Below are 17,999 nucleotides of genomic sequence, written 5' to 3'. Positions count from 1 at the left end.
CTGCTGCCGCGATGAAGTACCCAAGACAATAAACGGAAATGTGCATAGATGCAGATGGTCGAATGGTTTAATTACCGTGCAGATGTTTGTAAATGCACCACTCAAATCGCGCACCGCGCCACCAAGAGCGACTGCTGAAGCGCAGCAGCATCATGTTCCGTATAAAGTCCGAGTGCGATAAGATCTTATCGTGCCCCATTTGCTGTATGGTTTAGGTGCGAGTAAACGCATGCAAAGGTGAGCCAGGGAGGAGGGTGGCTTGACAAGTACCACATTCTCGCACAAGCAGGAGGAAAAAGGGGAGGGTAGCGAACTCGCGATAAGTGCGCATAAGGAAGTAGGAGGCAGGTCGGCGCACATCCCACTGCGAGCAACACTAAAAGCCGCGGGGACAGAGTGGACGCAAAAGTGTGGCTGGCTTCGCTTTGTACTGCCGATCTGAAGATAACATCAACATGACATGAAAGTGTGTCTTTTGCTGCCAACTCATAAATTTGACAAAATTAAGCATTTTTGTTTCGCATTTAAATTTGCTTTTTCCAATTGTCAAATAATTTGAAAAGCTTTGCAACCCTTTCTGTGTGAGATAAATTCGTTTGATAAAAGGTTGAATTTTAGCATAAGTAAATTTTGATATAGCAAAGCAAATTGCTGGCTTTACAGACTCCCGTTATAAATCAAGACTTGACTGTATGTCCACAGCAAGCAAGTGGCGTTATACAGGAGTTGTGATGGAGCACTATGTTTGCCCAGCTGAATCTTATGTGATTACCTTTGTGCACTGGCTATACAGTTGAATCCCGCTATAACGAAATTCACGGTGCACGAAAAAAAATTCGTTCTCGCGGAACTTCGTTATCGCAAAAATTTGACGTGAAACGCAGAAAGAATTGCCCAAGCAGCAGCAAAGGCGTTTAATGCCAAAAATCTGTAAGCTTGGTTTGCTTACGCTTCACGGCGAGCAACGCCGTCACGCGATTTTCGCACTCGGTCAGCAAACCCATTGCAACATCGTCGTCTCGGACAGCAACGAAATTCCTGATGACATCAAAAGCGTCCATCACCTGTACGGCGGTTGCCGCAGCCGGCGCTTCCTGTACGTCGTCGTCTTCTTCATCGGAAGAGTCCTTATCATTCCGGGCAGCTTTTATGATCTGCTCATCACTCACATCTTCGTGAACAACAACACAAGCGTCAGCGCCGATGTATTCGTCGAGCTCGAGATTAGGCGGCACGGTTCCTATTTCTCCCAGCGTTTTCCAGGCGGCCGCGATCCCCGGAGCCGGTGACGCCTCTTCGTCGTCGTCTGTAACGCCTGGTGTTAGGCCAGCAGAGTGTACGGGTCGACCTTCGGCAAATCCGGCGTGCCTGAAACAGTTCACAATTACTGAGCGCCCCAGTGTGCTCCAGGCAGCAGACATAATCTGCAGTGCCACGTACAAGTCCACCTTCGTGTCTCGGCCGGTTTCAGTGTTAAAAAGCAGCCGCTGAATTAACCTCCCGCGGTAAGCGCGCTTCAGGCTAAGAATCACGCCCTGATCGAGAGGCTGTAAGACAGACGTGCAATTGGGAGGGAAAAACCTCAGCTCCGTGTTAGTGAGCTTGACTTCGTCGGAGTGATGCGCTGAACAATTGTCCAAAAGCAAGCAAACTTTACGGCCCTGCCGCTTCATGTCGCGGTCGAATGCCATCATCCACTCGGTGAAAATAGCGCGGGTCATCCACGACTTGTTGTTCGCCTTGTACTGCACAGGTAGGCTACGAGTTCCCTTAAAACAGCGCGGCTTGGCACTTTTGCCTATGACTAACGGCGGACGCTTGTCCGAGCCATCCATGTTTGTGCAAAGCAGCACTGTGATGCGTTTTTTGCTGTGTTTGCCGCCGTGACAGCGCTGCCCCTTGAAGTCGAGCGTCCTAGCCGGCAGCATCTCGTAGAATAGCCCGGTCTCGTCGGCGTTGTAAATGTCTGCAGGCGCGAAGTTGCTTAAAATTCCGGCCATGTTACTCGCCTTCCAAGCAGCTGCTCCGTCCACGTCTGCTGACATTGACTCGCCGCACAACACTTTTCCAACGATGTTATGGCGGGCCTTGAAACGGTTTAGCCAGCCAATGCTGGCTTTAAAATCATCAATGCCAAGTAGGCATGCATAGTTCAAGGCTTTCTGCTGGACGATGCTTCCGGACAGGGGGCCGTTGCTGGCTCGTGCTTCCACAAACCACGCATGCACTGCTTTGTCCAACTCTTCATGGAGGGGCCGCGTCACCTTTTTGTGCTTCGAGGATGTGCCTGAAGCAAGTGCCATTCTCACGCTGTCCTTATTGCCTAGAATCGTTGACAGCGAACTTGCAGGAATTCCGAAGTCTTCAGCAATTGCCGCTTTCTTCCTTCCGCTTTCTGCTTGGGCGATTATTTGAGCTTTTTGCTCAAGGGAAAGAGTTTTGCGTTTTTTCACTTGCGTTGCCATCGTGTCCTGCGGATGAAAACTCGTCGTTGTCGAAGAGAAAGGCAGCGAGTGAACAACGCGACCACGACACAAAGCCAAAATGGCGGAACTGCAATCACGTGATTTCATGCTTAATGTGGCTTTGGATTTGACTTGGACTTCTCGCCAATAAAACTAGTTTCGGTTTCGATTTTGAACGCGAAAATTTCGTTGAAGCGGAAACGCTCTGCAAAAATGGTTCGTTGTGCAGAGAAATTTAGGCCATTAATTCTTATAGGATACTCGCGGGGAATAAAAAATTATTCGTTGTCGCGGAAATTTCGTTGTGGCGGTATTCGTTGTGGCGGGATTCAACTGTAGCAGTATTAGGAAACTGATGAAAACACAGCCAAATTGACTTAGAAGCAGCGTGCTTTACTGATCATTGCGGGAGACATGATTTACGCCTGTTCAGTGGCATTTGTAATGCAACTTCTTGTGTGGTGCAGCTAAAGGAAGAATGTTTGTTTGCCACAGCTACATTGGCTGTGGCTGGAAGCATGGGCCGCCTGTGACCAAAGCCCTTTGACATGGTTATGGTTATTACATAATTATTACATGGTCGTTACGAAACTTCAATGGGAGAGCTGAGCTGCTGCCAAAAGCTGCCATGGTGGGGTGCTGTGTCACTTTAATCATCGGTAGGTGTGGGATGGAGGAAGGTAATTTGTGCACATATTTAGGCACAGCTCTGACAGGTTTTGTAATACAGCAGTGTAAAAAGAAGGCAAAAATAGTTGCGTGTTCTGTCGGCCACATTTGATCGGAGACGTGCGAATATCAAATGGTAGATCTTAAGTCGAATATGAGAAAATTTAACACAAACTTTTATGTTTACATGTGTTGTGCAAAAAAACATGATGGTGCACGTGCTTGGGAGGTTGCTCACGTTATGTAACAAGAATGTTGCTAGCTATCAGTAACTTAGGTACTTAGTAATCAAGATGTGTAGTGTGCTCTACTCTTATTAAAGCAAACAGCAAATTAGTACGCCAGCATTGATAGCAACTTGGTTCGTGTAGTTCAAAGGTTCGGAAAATATGCTTTATCAGTCAAATGTCCGTTGAACAGAAACAAGTGCTTTTTCCCTCTGAAGCTTAAGAAACAGTGAAGCTTTCCTAAATACCAATGGGGTTTTTCAGTTTAATAGTGGGCCATACTGTGTTTAATAGCAATCTTTTATTGCTTAGAAAGTCTTGCTTTCGAGTTTTCTTCCAGAATACAGGAGGGTTTTTCCATCCTTATGGCTGGTGGTTTCTATGGGTCATTGTCAGTGCGTTAAGAGGAAGCCTTAGCTCGGGGGTGCCCATCTAAATACATGGGAAAGGAAAAGTCATTTTTCTCGACAGCCGGTGCACCAAATTTGATGAGGTTTGTTTGCATTTGAAAGGAAAAGTTAAAATCTAGCAATTGTGTGCTGCAAATTTCTGATTTAGGTCGTCAAATTTTTAATATGAAGTGGGCAAAAATTGAAAGTTTTCAAAAACTAAAACTCAATTTTACAACTCTAACTCCGCAATGGAAAACGATATCCAGGTTCTGTAACCTCCACCTAATTGTACATCTGAAGGTGGCAAAATTTATCTAGTAGACATGGCTCTCAAATAAACAACTAATGTACGAGTACAACATTTGCAAAACCTTTGTAAACAATGTGATAAATTCACGTAAGATATAAATTTACATATCAAATTTGTCCGCCTTGGATGTTCAGACAGACGCAGTTTACAGACGTGCGATATCTGTTCTTGGTGCAGAGCTACGGATTCGTAAACTTCATGCGTCTATTCTTTCAAGCTTGCCAATTTTTGTATTTCCTTTGAAAGAATTCAAGCCCTAAATCGAAATGCTGCTTCCAACAGTCACTAGAATTTAACTTTCTCTCGTAAATGCAACAAATTTCATTAAAATCGGCCCAGTGGTTATATTGGAAAAGCGTTTCTGCATTTTACATGCATTTGAATCTGCGGCATCGGAGTTGGATGGATGAATGGACGGATGTTATGAGTGTCCCCTTTGAAACGGAGCGGTGGGTTGCGCCACCAAGTTCTTGCTATTATACTGCCTAATGTCCTGCCTAGGTTAAACAATAAAAAAAAAAAAAATGAACTCCCACAACCAAATTTTCTGACCACCTATTGCAAACTGCTTTTGTACGTCTCCGTTTTTTTTTTTTTTTTTCGTTTCCCTACTTTTCTTCCACCAATTTTCCAATCGCCTCTTACTAATCCCTATTGCGGGCATGTTTATTTTTCCACTGCTCTCGCTGAACCCAAGGGCTTCAAGGAGGCCAGCGGTGCCTAAATCGACCGTTGGGTAGACGTCTTCACATTCTAATAAAACATGCTCCATAGTTTCCCTAGCTTTACTACAGCAAGCACATGCTTTGTCTTCCTTCTTATCTCTCACTTTATAGGTCCGTGTTCTTAGGAATCTCGATCTCGCTTCAAAAAGTAATGAGCTTCTCTTTGAGTTGTCATAAATTGTTTCTTTCCTGATTTAATTTTTTTTTAGGCCCAAGCTAATGCTCTCTTTTAAGGCCAATCTGCATGACAGAAAAAAGCGAAGAAAGCACATGTTACTTGCCACTGCTTCATGCAGTCATTGGCGCCAATGGTCGGCGCCAATGGTATAGAGTTCTCACATCTGCAGGTCCATGGCAAGTTGACACAGCCTCCCATTCGCCCACCCCACCTTTTTTTTTGGCCATGTAAATGTGTCTGCAGCTGGGGTTCAGCATGCTAGTCACACAATATTTTTTGAGCCTGCCATGTAAATCCGAAACTATTCTTGTGACGGGTCCTCGAATCTACGAAAAATGATCGTATGGTGTTATGCATGGATGGTGGCCAAGAACATTGATCATCCCATACACTCGCTTTCTTTGGCGAGGTGGTGTGTTGGCTTTCTGGGGATCATGCAACCACTGCGAATAGATTTGCTTAGATTCAGTACGAACTGTACCCAATCTTCGCTCCACCCCACGGCTGAGAGTGTCACCTGCAGTAAGACAACAATATCGTGAAAAGTGCTGGCAGCGGGGAGAGACTGCTTCGTCTGCCTCTCGCTTCGACGAGTCTCCGAAACTCAAGATCATGCAAGCTCCAGTACTAAACGTGCAGGTAGACAAGGCGCACGATGCCACGCCCACTCTTTGCTCATGCGGCAAATGTGCACCCGTGCCAAAGCGGGCGTGCATTTGATTCGTGGGGCGCATTAGAATCGGGCAAATACTGCCGAATGAATTGGCGGTGTGTTTGGCATTTTATTCAGCATCTTGTTTAATTCTAGCCGCTTGATAATTCGATATTTCGCCAGTCGCGAAAGGGTCAAAACCCTGTTGAGTCTGCTGAAATAGATTGAATTATCCAGCGGGTTGAGTGTAGGAAGTGAACCATAACAGAAGCCGACTGTAGCAGAGGCCCTTCTTTTTTTTCTTGGCATCAAGCCATAAATAGGAGTTGTCACAATAACGGTTGCACCTGTTAACAGTGGCACTGACATTCTACTTTGATTGCCTTCTATTCAGTTTCTTAATTTCCCATTAATTATGTTTACCTTTTGATTGCAGGGTGCAAAGAAGCTGTGTCCCCAGTGCAATTCCATCACTAGTGCCAGTGACCTGCGAAGGATCTACCTATGATGTGTGTGCATGTGATAACCGATTGTTTGCAGCTTTAGGAAATTTTTACTGGACCTACGATGTCTACTTGGTGTACAATGTATAGCTGGCAGAGTGGTTTTTTTTTTTTACCCCCCCAAAAAACATGCACTTGTGAGAAACAAACAATCTATCTATTAAAAATAGTGTGGACGCCTTGCTGTGAAAGGCACCAGTTTGTAAAAAGAAAAGACTCATTACTGCTTGTTACATTTTTATAATCACTTTTTCTCTTATGGCAGGAAGCTACTCCTGTGTCTTCACCGACATGTGTGTATTACTTGTGAGGGGCAAGAAACCCTTTTGTCATTTTTTTGACACTATGTGATTCATGTTTATAGTTCATGTGTTAAATATTCACCTTGTTAGTTTGTTCATTTATCATGAGTGCACTAGTGTGAATTGAGTCAGCAGTGATAATTGAAGTGCGTTAAGCAAGCAGAGCTGTCAGAATCGACTTTACGAAGTTCCCTTTTAATGTTTCTTTTGTACATCACATTAAGTGCAGTTGAAAGCATAATGCATAGCTCCAAACGCACAAGACATGTCTGTTTTAAAGAGCTCTCGGGTGTGAGCAACTGTAAATAAAAGCACATGTATATGTTTGACATATTTCTGCGTCATACTTTATGTCCTGGGACAGATGTGGCACGTACAAGTGGCTATCTGCTCGATGGCATTGGTGACCATTCATCTGAAACATGATTCGTGCACTGTGGTCACAGCCTAGTTAATAAAGCGTCTTCTTTTTCAGCTCATCGGACACTTTGCATGGAAACCGATGTCCCATAGAATTTTTGTTTCCACAGGAAGTGTCCATAGGACACATGGAGTTCTTGTAACCGAGCATTTCCACAGGAAACACTTTTGCTACACTACGCTCATAAATCGAAAAGCCTAGGTTATAGAATATAAAGACATAATGAGGTAAGGTATAGAATGTATCAAAGAACTGACATAAGTGTTAAAGATGACGCTGTCACATTCATTTCAACAACATTGTGTGGTCATTGTGGGCAAACTGGTGGGGATCTAAGGTTTTGAATGGGAAGAGTTGAATATATGCAAGATTAGCAGAGGTAAGCGCCCAAGTAATTCAAGGGTAGTCGAAAACAAAGCTAGTACAGTGGTGCCTCGCTCAGTAAATATATTGCAGAACGAACCTGGCCCACTCCCGATGTTTAGTAGATCGAACCCAGTTCCTTTGAATGAATCAGATGCATTTTCTGGTGTTCCATGTTCCTAGAACACTGTTCTCTCTCGCGTAGACTTGCTCTTGTTTCGCCTTCAGAAATGCGCTGAAGGTAGAAACGGGTGACATTGGGTCAGTTCTTCTGTCCTCTATTTTAAAAAAAAGAGATGCCAGGGAAGAGACAGGAGAAAGTTCACTGAAGTGTCTTCTATCTCATTTAGCTGAGAAAATGTCCTACAAACACCTTAGTGAAGACTAAGCCTGGGCAGAAGCAGCAGCGACAGATGTGGTGAGAGTAAAAATGTAAGTTGACTGCTCGCAGTAAATGACTAAAGACTGCATGAGAACCAATGTTATCATCAGCAGTCTTTTAAGTTCGAAGGGCTCCTGCAGTGTTCATTGGAACCTTTGGCATGACAGGAAGATCACTGCCAGCTTTCCAACCTGTATGTTACGAAGACCTGTTGCTACCTTTTCATCATCATCATCAGCCTGATTACGCCCACTGCAGGGCAAAGGCCTCTCCCATACTTCTCCAACTACCCCGGTCATGTACTAATTGTGGCCATGTCGTCCCTACAAACTTCTTAATCTCATCTGCCCACCTAACATTCTGCCGCCCCCTGCTACGCTTCCCTTCCCTTGGAATCCAGTCCGTATCCCTTAATGACCACCGATTATCTTCCCTCCTCATTACATGTCCTGCCCACGCCCCATTTCCTTTTCTTGATTTCAACTAAGATGTCATTAACTCGAGTTTGTTCCCTCACCCAATCTGCTCTTTTGTTATCCCTTAACGTTACACCTATCATTCTTCTTCCCTCACAGTGCTTAGTGTCCGCTTATTTCAGTTATGTGTCTCCAACTTCCAGCCTCCACTAAGTGATGCCTTTCTCTAATTGCTGTTTTCTGTTCTTCCAACTGGCTACCGTGCAGTGCTTTTTGTGCCGCAATTGTTTATCGTGGCAGCACTACAACTGCATGCAAACCGTGCTTGCTCGTGATTCTTAGCTCGCAGCAGCTCCTTGAAACAAGTTGGGCACATCTGCAAATTTTTTTTTTTGGGGGGGGGGGGGGGGGGGGGCCTCCTTGTTCCTGGGCCACCACCATTCTTTGCCCAGCCTTGCTCTTGTTTCACCTTGCCTGTTGGCATGCTTCCTAGGCTACCATTTTCCAGATTGACTAAAGCTGAAGTGCAAAGATGTGCATATGGGTGCATCCCAGGTGTTCTGCAGAGGTTTTGGCTTTGGCTGCCACTAGCAGCACGTTGTGTCCCACTTTTCATTTCTATTTTCGTTAACATCCAGATGTACATTTCAATTACTTAGTGCAGCCAACTTCTGCCACGCTTTGCATAGCTTCATTTTCTGTTGGCTTCATATGGTTGTTGCTTAAAAAGAAAACAGAAAGAAAAAGCCTCTCAATTCTTTCAATCATTATAAGGTGCTTTAACGTTATTAATGTTAATCATACATTACCCATAACTATGTGCATCATCTGTCTGGTACGTGCTGATATGCTTGCGCCTTTAATAATAATTGCACAGTTGGGCATGGTATCGCAAAAATGTCATGCAGCTAGTGCATGTCCAGAGAGTCACTGCGGAAGAACTGTCTTGCGTGGCCGATCGGTTGAGAGAATCCGCCGGACGGCTTCCATCAGGTTGTGAACAATTGCGTCTGGTTTGACGCTGGGGTGGTCCTCATCAGAAGGCCTGGAAAGAAGAAAAACGTGGCAACCTGAGCACATTCTGCGGCAAGTAATCCCTGCAGCACTGCTGCTCTTGCAAGCAACTTTGTGGCAGGGAAGGGAGAGCTACCGCGGCCGGAGCTTTAGCACACGCGTCTCTTTGCCAAGTATATTCTGGCCGTGTTTGACATCACGCTTTTGGTTTCTTGGAACGGATGCTGCATTTCAGGTGCGACGGTTTCACGTTTGACCAAACGCCGGAAGAGGGAAGCAGGAAGAAATAGGTCCAATTTTACACTTTACAGTGTTTGTTGTTTTATTTTGCTGTTGTAAATACAATGTTAGTGTTCTGTATTCTCAAGCTTAAACTAAAGCAGGCGAGAATGTGGGGCTATTCTGCAGGTGGCGCTCTTGCATGCGCTTTACCTCCGTAGTGTTCCCTTAATTGCCACTGAAAGCTGTCCACAAGTATAGGAGCCATTCGATGAGGGAAACTGAAGGCTTTGTGAAGCAAGCTTGAGGGATGCTAACCCTTGAAAAGGAAGTGCTCTATGTCGAGCTCGCAGAGCGCCTCTTCCAGTGCAACCGTCTTGTCAAAATGTTACTTGGGACTTGTAGATATGTTTTGTTGAACAGGCATATTGCTTGTAAAATTAATCGTTGCACAGTGGCACTCGCAAAGCTGGCAAGGCTGTAATGTCTTTTTCATTATACAGATCATTTCATAGTGAAGGCGTTCCTTGTGTTGGCATTCAATTGTATACAACTTTCAGTTGCGCTGTTTCGTGCATGCACATGACCAAAGTTCCCTGGAGAATTCACACATTAAAGAAATTGACACAGTTGTCCTTGCAGAATGTGAGGAAGGACCAGTCATTTTTTTCTCGCTTTGTTTTGTGACAAAGCATTTTTTTAAATTTGAGCATGTAGTGAGCAGGCCCAGCAACGAGTGTCACTCAGAAAGAGGAATGCAAAGTGACAGATTATCATATGGTCTACGCAAGCTGTCGCACTTTTTTTTGACCCAACAACGTGTCGCAGAGTCGCAATCTCCACATGGTGTTTTCCACACCATAAGAAAATCTCCGCTTACAAGGTTCGTAAAGGAAAAAAAAGAAACGTTATGCAATCACACGGCGGTTGCATAAGATTTGAAATTTCTTTAGCAAATAAAACTTACCGGAACTTGCCAGTGCGTACAAGTACGCCACGCATTCCGGTACTCTGGGCACCACCAACATCGCAGACAATGTCGTCGCCAATCATAACTACGTCTTCTGGTCGCAGTTTCATGTCTTCCAGAGCCATACGGAAGAACTCTTCACCAGGCTTGCCAATCACAATGGCCTGTCGTTCGGTAGCATACTGCAGGGAATGTGGTGGAATTTTTGCAAAGGCAGTAGTAGTACTCTTAGGCTGTACTGCCCCTGTGGCAAGATGCTTTGACAATAATAGCAATTGTACCGCACCTGCATGGAAGAACTCTTCACTGCAGGCTCGGCAATTGCAATGGCATATTGCTCAGCCGTATACAGTACAGAATTTGTGAAAAAGCTTCTGAAACGGTTCCCAGGCAAGGTGTGCTGCTTGTATGGCTGGGTACTTTTACAATCGCAGCATCCAAAAGCTCTACTTTGGGCTAAAAGGGATACCACGAGGGAGGGCTCTGGACTTCATTTAGTTTGCCTGTATTTCTATGTGTGCCTAAACCTAACCACACAGGTGTTTTGGCATTCTCCCCAGTGAAGTCGTAACCCCAGCTGGGATTTGACCTAGCATCAGCACGCTACAGCCATTGAAGCATTACTTCACGGTCACTGTTGTTTCACCATTCTGTGCAGGCGCTTGCCATTCTCCAGATTATTTCCCCCAGGCACTTAGCAGCTAATCTCTTGCTGGTGGTTTCGATAATGCACAAACATGCAATAAACAATTGGGCATTGGAGTACACTTGCCTCGAGAGCGGCCGTGAAGGCGCCAACGTCCATCACCATTTTGTCGTGTTCCTTGTAATACTTTCTGCATGTTTAAAAGCCAGAGAGGAGCTTGGTTTTAGAGTGAAATCTCCATCATGGCACATTTGTCCCATCACTTCAGAGCAGCACAGTAGCAGCACAAACATTGTGTAGGACAGCAACTAAGCTTGCTCAGTTCACGGGCTTGCCCTGCAGGTGACAATGAAATCTGATTATCACTATTCTCTTTCGCACAACCTTTTAACCCTGCCGAAGTGCTTGGAAATGACTCATGAAAAATGCCATTAGGTTCATGCATCGGCGAGGAGACGCATGAAATCGGTGTCATAGAGCGGAGAAAAAGAGTTTTTCAGTTATGCGAGTGCATAGAGGTTATAGTTTGTATATACTTAAGAAAAGCCAACAGTACTTATGTGGTGCTGAAGACTGCAATCATTATGACCGCTTAGGCTTGCAGCTGCAATCATCACTGGTGCTTTCATCATGACTCCACGTAATGTGCTCATGCTGACTGACCATGTCATATGTAAAATGACAGCATATGAATATGACGGCAGTTCATAACCAGCATGCACGCAGTTATTGCTATGCGCTTTTGTGTACATTGTGCAATCTTTTTTAAACACGCTTGGACCTCCAGTGCATGATCATTAAATAAATCTGAACAAGGGTGGTGAGCGTTTGTATTGAGGGAAATCAGCTTAAATGTCACTATTTGCATTACATTCATCGTTTCTGATATTCCTGGATGACTTACCAATTAATGGGAACTCACTTTCTGGACACACCTCGTAGGCAATGGATTTTCTTTAAAATTCATACATTTAATTAGAATCAGTTCAGTGACTGAGTGATTACAACTAAAATCCAAAAGCAACAAGTGGGCTGTCGAGGCGGTGTCAAGAACAATTACGACTGCCTGGGTTTCTTAAGAGGGCCTTGAAACACTTTTCTAACTAATTATAGCATGGATTCACTATTAAGGATGTAGCCTCACGAATTTCCTGCTGCCAAATGTTTCAAAGTCCTGCAAGTATAAGCAGAGTTAAGATGTAGTTATCCCAAATATGCAGCTTTAGAGCAGGAAGATAGAGGTACATAGAGGTAATTAATGAAACCATAACTAGGCTCATTTCAGAAGCAGCATTTGAAGCGGGAGGTAAGGCACCAAAGCAACGAGTAGGTAAGCTCTCCCAAGTAACAAAGAACCTAATAGACAAATGAGAAAGCATGAAAGTGTTCAACTCAAGAGATCAGAATTCGCTAAACTGTCAAAACTGGTCAACAAGAAGGAAGTAAGGGATATTCAAAATTGCAATATGGGAAAGACTGAGGAAGCAGTAAAAAATGGCGGCAGCGTGACATCAGTGAGAAGAAAACTTGGCATAAGACAAGGCAATATGTATGCAGTGAAAGATAAGCAGGGAGATGTCACCAGAGATTTCGATGATATAGTAAAAACAGAAGAATTCTATACTGACCTCTACAGTACCCAGAGAAGCCACACTACCTTCATTCAAAGTAGTGACGAACATGATACAGAGACCCCTTCTATAACTAGCAATGAAGTTAAAAGGGCCTCTCAAGAAATAACCTGGGGTAAAGCAGCAGGAGAATTAAAATAACAGTCAATTTAATGAAAGCTGCAGCAGATATCACACTTGAGAGGCTTGCGGCAATTTATACAGATTGCCTCACAACTTCAAGTGTACCAGCGAGCTGGAAGAATATTAACATTATACTAATCCATAAGAAGGGAATTGAACAATTATAGGCCCATTAGCTTGCTTTCAGTATTCTATAAAATATTCACCAAGATAATTTCGAATAAAATCAAGGCGATACTCATCAACCAAGAGAACAGGCTGGTTTCAGGAAGGAATATTCTACAATGGATCACATCCACGTGATCAATCAGGTAATCTATAAATCTGCGGAGTACAATCAACCTCTCTGTATGGGTTTTATGGATCATGAAAAGGCGTTTGATTCAGTTGAGATACCAGCAGTCATAGAGGCACTGTGTAATCAAGGAGTATAAGGGGCATATGTGAATACTATCTTGGGAAATATCTACAAAGATCCCACAGCTAGCTTGGTTCTCCACAAGAAAAGTTGAAAGTTACCTATTAAGAAAGGGATCAGGCAAAGAGATGCAATCTCTCCAATGCTATTCACTGCATGCTCAGAAGCATTCAAGCTATTAGACTGGGAAAGCTTAGGAGTAAGGATCAATGGCGAATATTTCAGCAACCTCAATCTCATTCAGTCTCAATCTCAGCAATCAAGGGCCACGCAGCTATGCACAACTGTCCTGTGTGGACTGACAGTGCAAAGATAAAATACCTTTTCTGTCTTTTTGAGATTGCATGTATATATTTTTCATTTGTTTACCTCAAAATTGGCAATAGCAATAGTATTACTGAGAATGTTCTCGTCAGCCAGTAACTGTCGGTGGGCTTTTGCTGCTTGCGATGACGACATTACGAAGGTGAGAGAAAATGATTTTTTTTTTCTGTTTTTGACACGGATTGTAAGTTTCTTGCTGCATGTAGTGCGATAATACTTGGCTCACATGTTCACAGGAGCCTCTTCTACAGATCGGCAATGTTTTCCTGCTATGTTCGAAATGTGTTTCAGGGCCCCTTTAATGTGTACCTGAACCCAAGTACTGTACACAGCTGTTCTTGTATTTTGCTCCATTGGAATGCATCCACTGAGACCTTAGCTGCACAAGATGGTGGCATTCCTTCACTCCTATCAAACTTGAGTATGTATGATGATAAATGTGTGTGACAAGTGGTGTCTCCATTAATAAGAGTGTTGCTGAAGTACACGCACCCTTTGCCAAGGGTGATGAGGACCGAATCGTTATTGTCGACGAGAACATGGAATGCCCGGTTCAGGTTCTCGTACGAGAAGTTGCTCCCTGCATCACCCACGACGACACAGTTGGGCTGGCTCTTGTCACACTCGGCGAACTCGGCCTCGACATCTTCATTCCATGCAAATGAGCAAGCGACGGGGTAAGCTTTATAGCTGAAACCAATTGCTTGCAGCAGGTTTCGTAGTCTAGCACAAGCAACAAATGACACACAATAAAATGAAGTGAGAAGCTTTAGCAGGTTGTAGCCTGTTCCTAAATGCATTACCATATACAGGATACTAACTGGATATGTAGGTGTCAGCAGCTGTGTTAGTGACGCCATCTTCAGGGATTAAGTTTAACCAGAGAAAATGCAGAACTATTACTGCAATGGCTAGCTGTAATCAGCCTAGCTGCTATCGAAATGCATTGGCAGCAGCGTAATTGTTAACTTGTCATTTTTTTTTTTTTTTTTGAAGAGACCACCTATGTAATTATGCAAAGCATTTTTGACGTGTTCCCATTTCGCATATTCACATACAGCAACCCAGCATTCCGTGAGGAGTATAAACGTGCAGATAAGCTCGAACTCTGCCATTTGTTTCATACGGCACATTGCAAGCAGTCAATATAAATCTAATCATTTCATGTGGGAAGGATTTTGTCCAAGTTCAGATATGCTGGCCGATTCAAAGTCAGCAAAATATATGCTCCATGACGAACGCTGCTGAAACATCTTTCAAGCACCACAGTTTGCTCTGCATAGTGACGTTCAGAGAGATGAGAGTAGGGTGCATGACCACGCAGCACACGCACAAAACAGAGCGAAAAATTCAAGATGAGCTTATGTGTCGTCTCTTTTGTCTGAAGCTATTTATCTGAAGCTGTTTTTTTTGACACCTGCAATAAAGCCTGCTCCTTCTATTAAGAATTCCCTTACCTTTACAAATCCTAGAAAGTATGCATAAACACTCATATACACTACACGTATCCTTGTGATAACCACTTTGTTCGTCGGAGCAGTGGATCTCTTCTTTCGAGTGAGTGCGTACCCCTGAAGAAACCTCCAAATGTCTGCGCAAAATGCCCATCAACCTGAGACCCTTACTGGGATGGACAAGAAGAAACGGCCTGTAGTTGAGGTCGTGGATGAACTTCTTGGCAGCCGGCACGCACATGAAGATCTCCTTCTCGTAGATGTCGAAGCCCAGCCGGTGCAGGACAGAGTCCAGTTGCTCCTTCGTCTTCTGCGTCTCGTTTGTGATGAAGCGGAATGGTATGTCGGCCATGCGAAGCCTGCACAGGCGTGGTGCATATGGTCAAACAGTTCAGCGCAGTGGACAATACTAGAAGAGAAACTTGGGTGAGTTGGTGGTGGTGACTCATGGTTAGGAAATTAGCAGCACAAGACAAACAAGGACGAAGGAAAAGAACAGTGCCAGTGTCGCGTTCTTCGTTTCCTTCATCCCTGTCTGTTTTGCGCTGTTAATTTCCGAAACACAGTGGACGAGAGAAGTAAAAAAATTCCTGCACACAAGTAGTGGTCCCTGCAATTATTTGCGCTGTTTGCTTCAAAATGTAGAGTGACATTTACTAATTTCATCCAGCTCTAGCGCTTCATTTGTTCACAGGTAATCTCATTTTCTTCATGAGACTTTTCTGCATCTTATTACAAACATAAGCGCAAGTTCTTGATCGGACGCTTAATTCAATAGCAGAAACATGTCATATATGCTTCAGTCGGAAAGAACACGAATTTCAGTCCCTCTCACGAACAGAATACTGAGGAAAGACATGCCTCCTCGTTCCTGCTACGTGAATTTGCTGATCACAAGCAGCAGGTGACTGAGGCATACGTAAACAATGGCGGTGAATGTCCCGCGACACCCCCCCCCCCCCCCATCTCTCTCCCACGGCCCTTTAATTTACGATCAAGCGTCGTACATTTTGAGGGCGTCCGCTGACCCTTCGATGCCTTTCCGTTCGCCGCTGTCGTACAGCACGCCGGTGATGTCCATCAGGACACCGCGAATCGGTCTCCGGAGCCAGCTGGCCATGGTGATGTTCGTCTTGCAGACGACGCACGCGACAACGCCACTTTCACACACACTTTCACGGCGGCGCCTTTCAGGGAACGGTGTTGTGCGAGCGCTGTTGCACGGCTTACTCACTTCTTCTTTTTCACGCCTGTGCTCACGCGCGCTACGTTTGCCCGAGATGGTAACGGAGACTTCTTGGCTAGTCAAATTTTATGTGAACTTACTCTTACGAATTATTGAAGAAGAAACTAAGGAAACGAAACAAACTAAACCGCAATGCAAAATCGGCCGAGTTGATCGCAAAAGTGCTGTGGTTAGTACAGTATGCTTACACCAGACTCAAAACTACACAACAATAAAAAGTGCAATAAAAATTTTTAAACAGCGCTTTTTTTTTAATTTTATATGCTTGTCTGCGTCAGTGATATAGCTAAATATAATGATTAGCCTATTGGAACTGATCGAAGCTAATCCAAGGCAATCCACCGTGGGCAAACGTTGCATGAATTCTGGTGCCAAAGTCGTGGTGTTGCATATAGTGTTGCCTAAAGTTCTCGAAATCAACCGAGTGTCTGCATTTGACGAATCATGAATTGTTTCGTGCGGTTGTGCTTGACGTGTATACCCTGAAATTTGTTCCTAGGGTGCTGTGTATTTATTTATTTATCTCCACTTTTTCACTTCCGTGTTCCCCATATCCAACATGAAGTGTCATTACGAAGTTCTAGGAGTGTCCAAAAACGTGACCCCGGATGAGCTGAAATTGTCCTACAGAAAACTCGCGCTACTGTGGCATCCAGGTAAGTACGCACGCTTGGGCGGTTACGCGTTCACGCATCACGATTGTGACTTCAAGCGAAACTATACCAGAGTTCTTCCGCACTGGGTTGACGTGCTTCTTCTAGACGCGAAAGCGTCAGAACGAAGTCGTCGTGGCAAGTCGATGATTGTGTGCCACAAGTTGCACAAATTAGCTCGCACAGTGCATAAAATTCTAGGGGACTGCCTACAGTGCTTTTTAAAAGATACTGGAGTCACGGGTAGTTTCGTTCGGCTTAGCCGCATTTCCGTGCTTTCTCCAGGCACGTGTGACGCTCTTGCGCATTCTTTTACCAAAGTGTCCGTGTCCCTATCCGTTTCAAAAGTTATTTTCTATTATTACTATCTTGTAAATCTTACGTGCATGTAACTGCGATTTCCAATGTGTGCTAACTATTCCAGAAGTTGCCCCGGTTCATCAGAAATGTGGCGGGCCAGGCGAACAGACCGCACTGCTTGCCAGAGCAGCGTATGCTTTGCCAGATACAACCCACAAGTGTGCACGCATAGGCCTAAAGTTAATGGAATTACGGCCACAGTTCTGGCGAGATATCTTAAATTGGTTATTGTTCAATTCCCATTTGTGACCTGTTTAGACGAGCTGTAGAGTCGCCAGCGCTTTGAATGTGATCGGCTGCGTGCAAAGCTTTCGTCCAAGTATATCCTTCCTGGTAAAAAAAGCAGCTTGCTTTCATACGAAAGTGACAGTACACGATAGACTGTATGCTTAGCTTGCCAAACCAGTCAATTTTCTTCACTTCACTAAAATAATCCGCATTGAGACACTTTATTCCAGTTCACATGGGACTAATATGATTACATTCATAAAGGCAGTGACTGTGCCAGCTGGGAATTAAGCTACGCTTGATTTGCCCGCACCACTCTGAACCAGTTCACGGCAGTTCACGAGAACTTCAGAGATTATGCAGCTTGATTTCTGCGGCACAGGCACAGCGCGACACTCAAGAAACGAATGCCAAGGTGCAGACACAGTGCAGGTGTTATGTTGTGTCCGACCAGTGTGCATGGAATGCATACGTTTGAGAGGTCCTGAGTTGCTGGTATGATCTGCTTCTGGGAGTGTATACACCTGTGCCTGCATAGACATGGCAGACTCATGTAAGTGGGGTTTCAAAGGCACTTGCAGGCTTTAAAGCCCCACTTACATAGAGCTAAAAATAATGTTTAGCGTATTGGAACTGATCGAAGCTAATCCAAGGCAATCCACCGCAAGGCATATGCTGGGTCATCTGCTGTGCTGCTGCTTCGTACCT

General features: G+C 44.5%; 3 protein-coding genes across 6 annotated transcripts in view; 2 read left to right on the top strand and 1 right to left on the bottom strand.

Annotated features, from left to right (window-relative positions):
• The window catches only part of LOC142560663 (E3 ubiquitin-protein ligase Rnf220-like), a 74,673-nt gene extending 67,921 nt beyond the window's left edge, over window positions 1-6,752 (top strand). For all 4 annotated transcript variants that reach the window (XM_075672908.1, XM_075672907.1, XM_075672906.1 and 1 more), the window contains one exon: window positions 6,055-6,752. In XM_075672908.1, the coding sequence (XP_075529023.1) occupies window positions 6,055-6,126 (72 nt within the window). In that variant the 3' untranslated portion in view covers window positions 6,127-6,752. The remainder of the gene's footprint in view (window positions 1-6,054) is intronic.
• Window positions 6,753-8,841: 2,089 nt separating this feature from the next.
• LOC142560665 (phospholysine phosphohistidine inorganic pyrophosphate phosphatase-like) lies at window positions 8,842-16,202 on the bottom strand. Its single transcript, XM_075672910.1, has 6 exons — window positions 15,812-16,202; window positions 14,976-15,163; window positions 13,843-13,996; window positions 10,981-11,044; window positions 10,206-10,390; window positions 8,842-9,050 (listed from the first exon to the last, which is right to left on the bottom strand). The coding sequence occupies exons 1-6, from the start codon at window positions 15,922-15,924 to the stop codon at window positions 8,933-8,935; spliced, it is 822 nt and encodes a 273-aa protein (XP_075529025.1). The 5' UTR covers window positions 15,925-16,202; the 3' UTR covers window positions 8,842-8,932.
• A 177-nt stretch (window positions 16,203-16,379) lies between these two features.
• Window positions 16,380-17,999, top strand: part of LOC142560664 (dnaJ homolog subfamily C member 21) — a 28,813-nt gene continuing 27,193 nt past the window's right edge. The window contains exon 1 of the mRNA XM_075672909.1: window positions 16,380-16,706. Coding sequence (XP_075529024.1) covers window positions 16,610-16,706 — 97 coding nt within the window. The 5' untranslated portion in view covers window positions 16,380-16,609. The remainder of the gene's footprint in view (window positions 16,707-17,999) is intronic.

The sequence above is a fragment of the Dermacentor variabilis genome, chromosome 10 (genome assembly GCF_050947875.1).
Source record: "Dermacentor variabilis isolate Ectoservices chromosome 10, ASM5094787v1, whole genome shotgun sequence".
Lineage (NCBI taxonomy): Eukaryota > Metazoa > Arthropoda > Arachnida > Ixodida > Ixodidae > Dermacentor > Dermacentor variabilis.
The sequence above is the reverse complement of the archived record's forward strand: the minus strand, read 5'-3'. Positions and strand labels throughout refer to the sequence as shown.

Excerpts from the sequence above, each read along its gene's own strand:
- LOC142560665 (XM_075672910.1), bottom strand. The coding sequence starts at position 15,924 with ATGGCCAGCTGGCTCCGGAGACCGATTCGCGGTGTCCTGATGGACATC. Across the intron at positions 15,164-15,811 it reads TCAGCGGACGCCCTCAAAAT|GCTTCGCATGGCCGACATAC; the intron begins GTACGACGCTTG and ends ACGCCTGTGCAG. Across the intron at positions 9,051-10,205 it reads GTACGCACTGGCAAGTTCCG|GCCTTCTGATGAGGACCACC; the intron begins GTAAGTTTTATT and ends TCTTCTTTCCAG.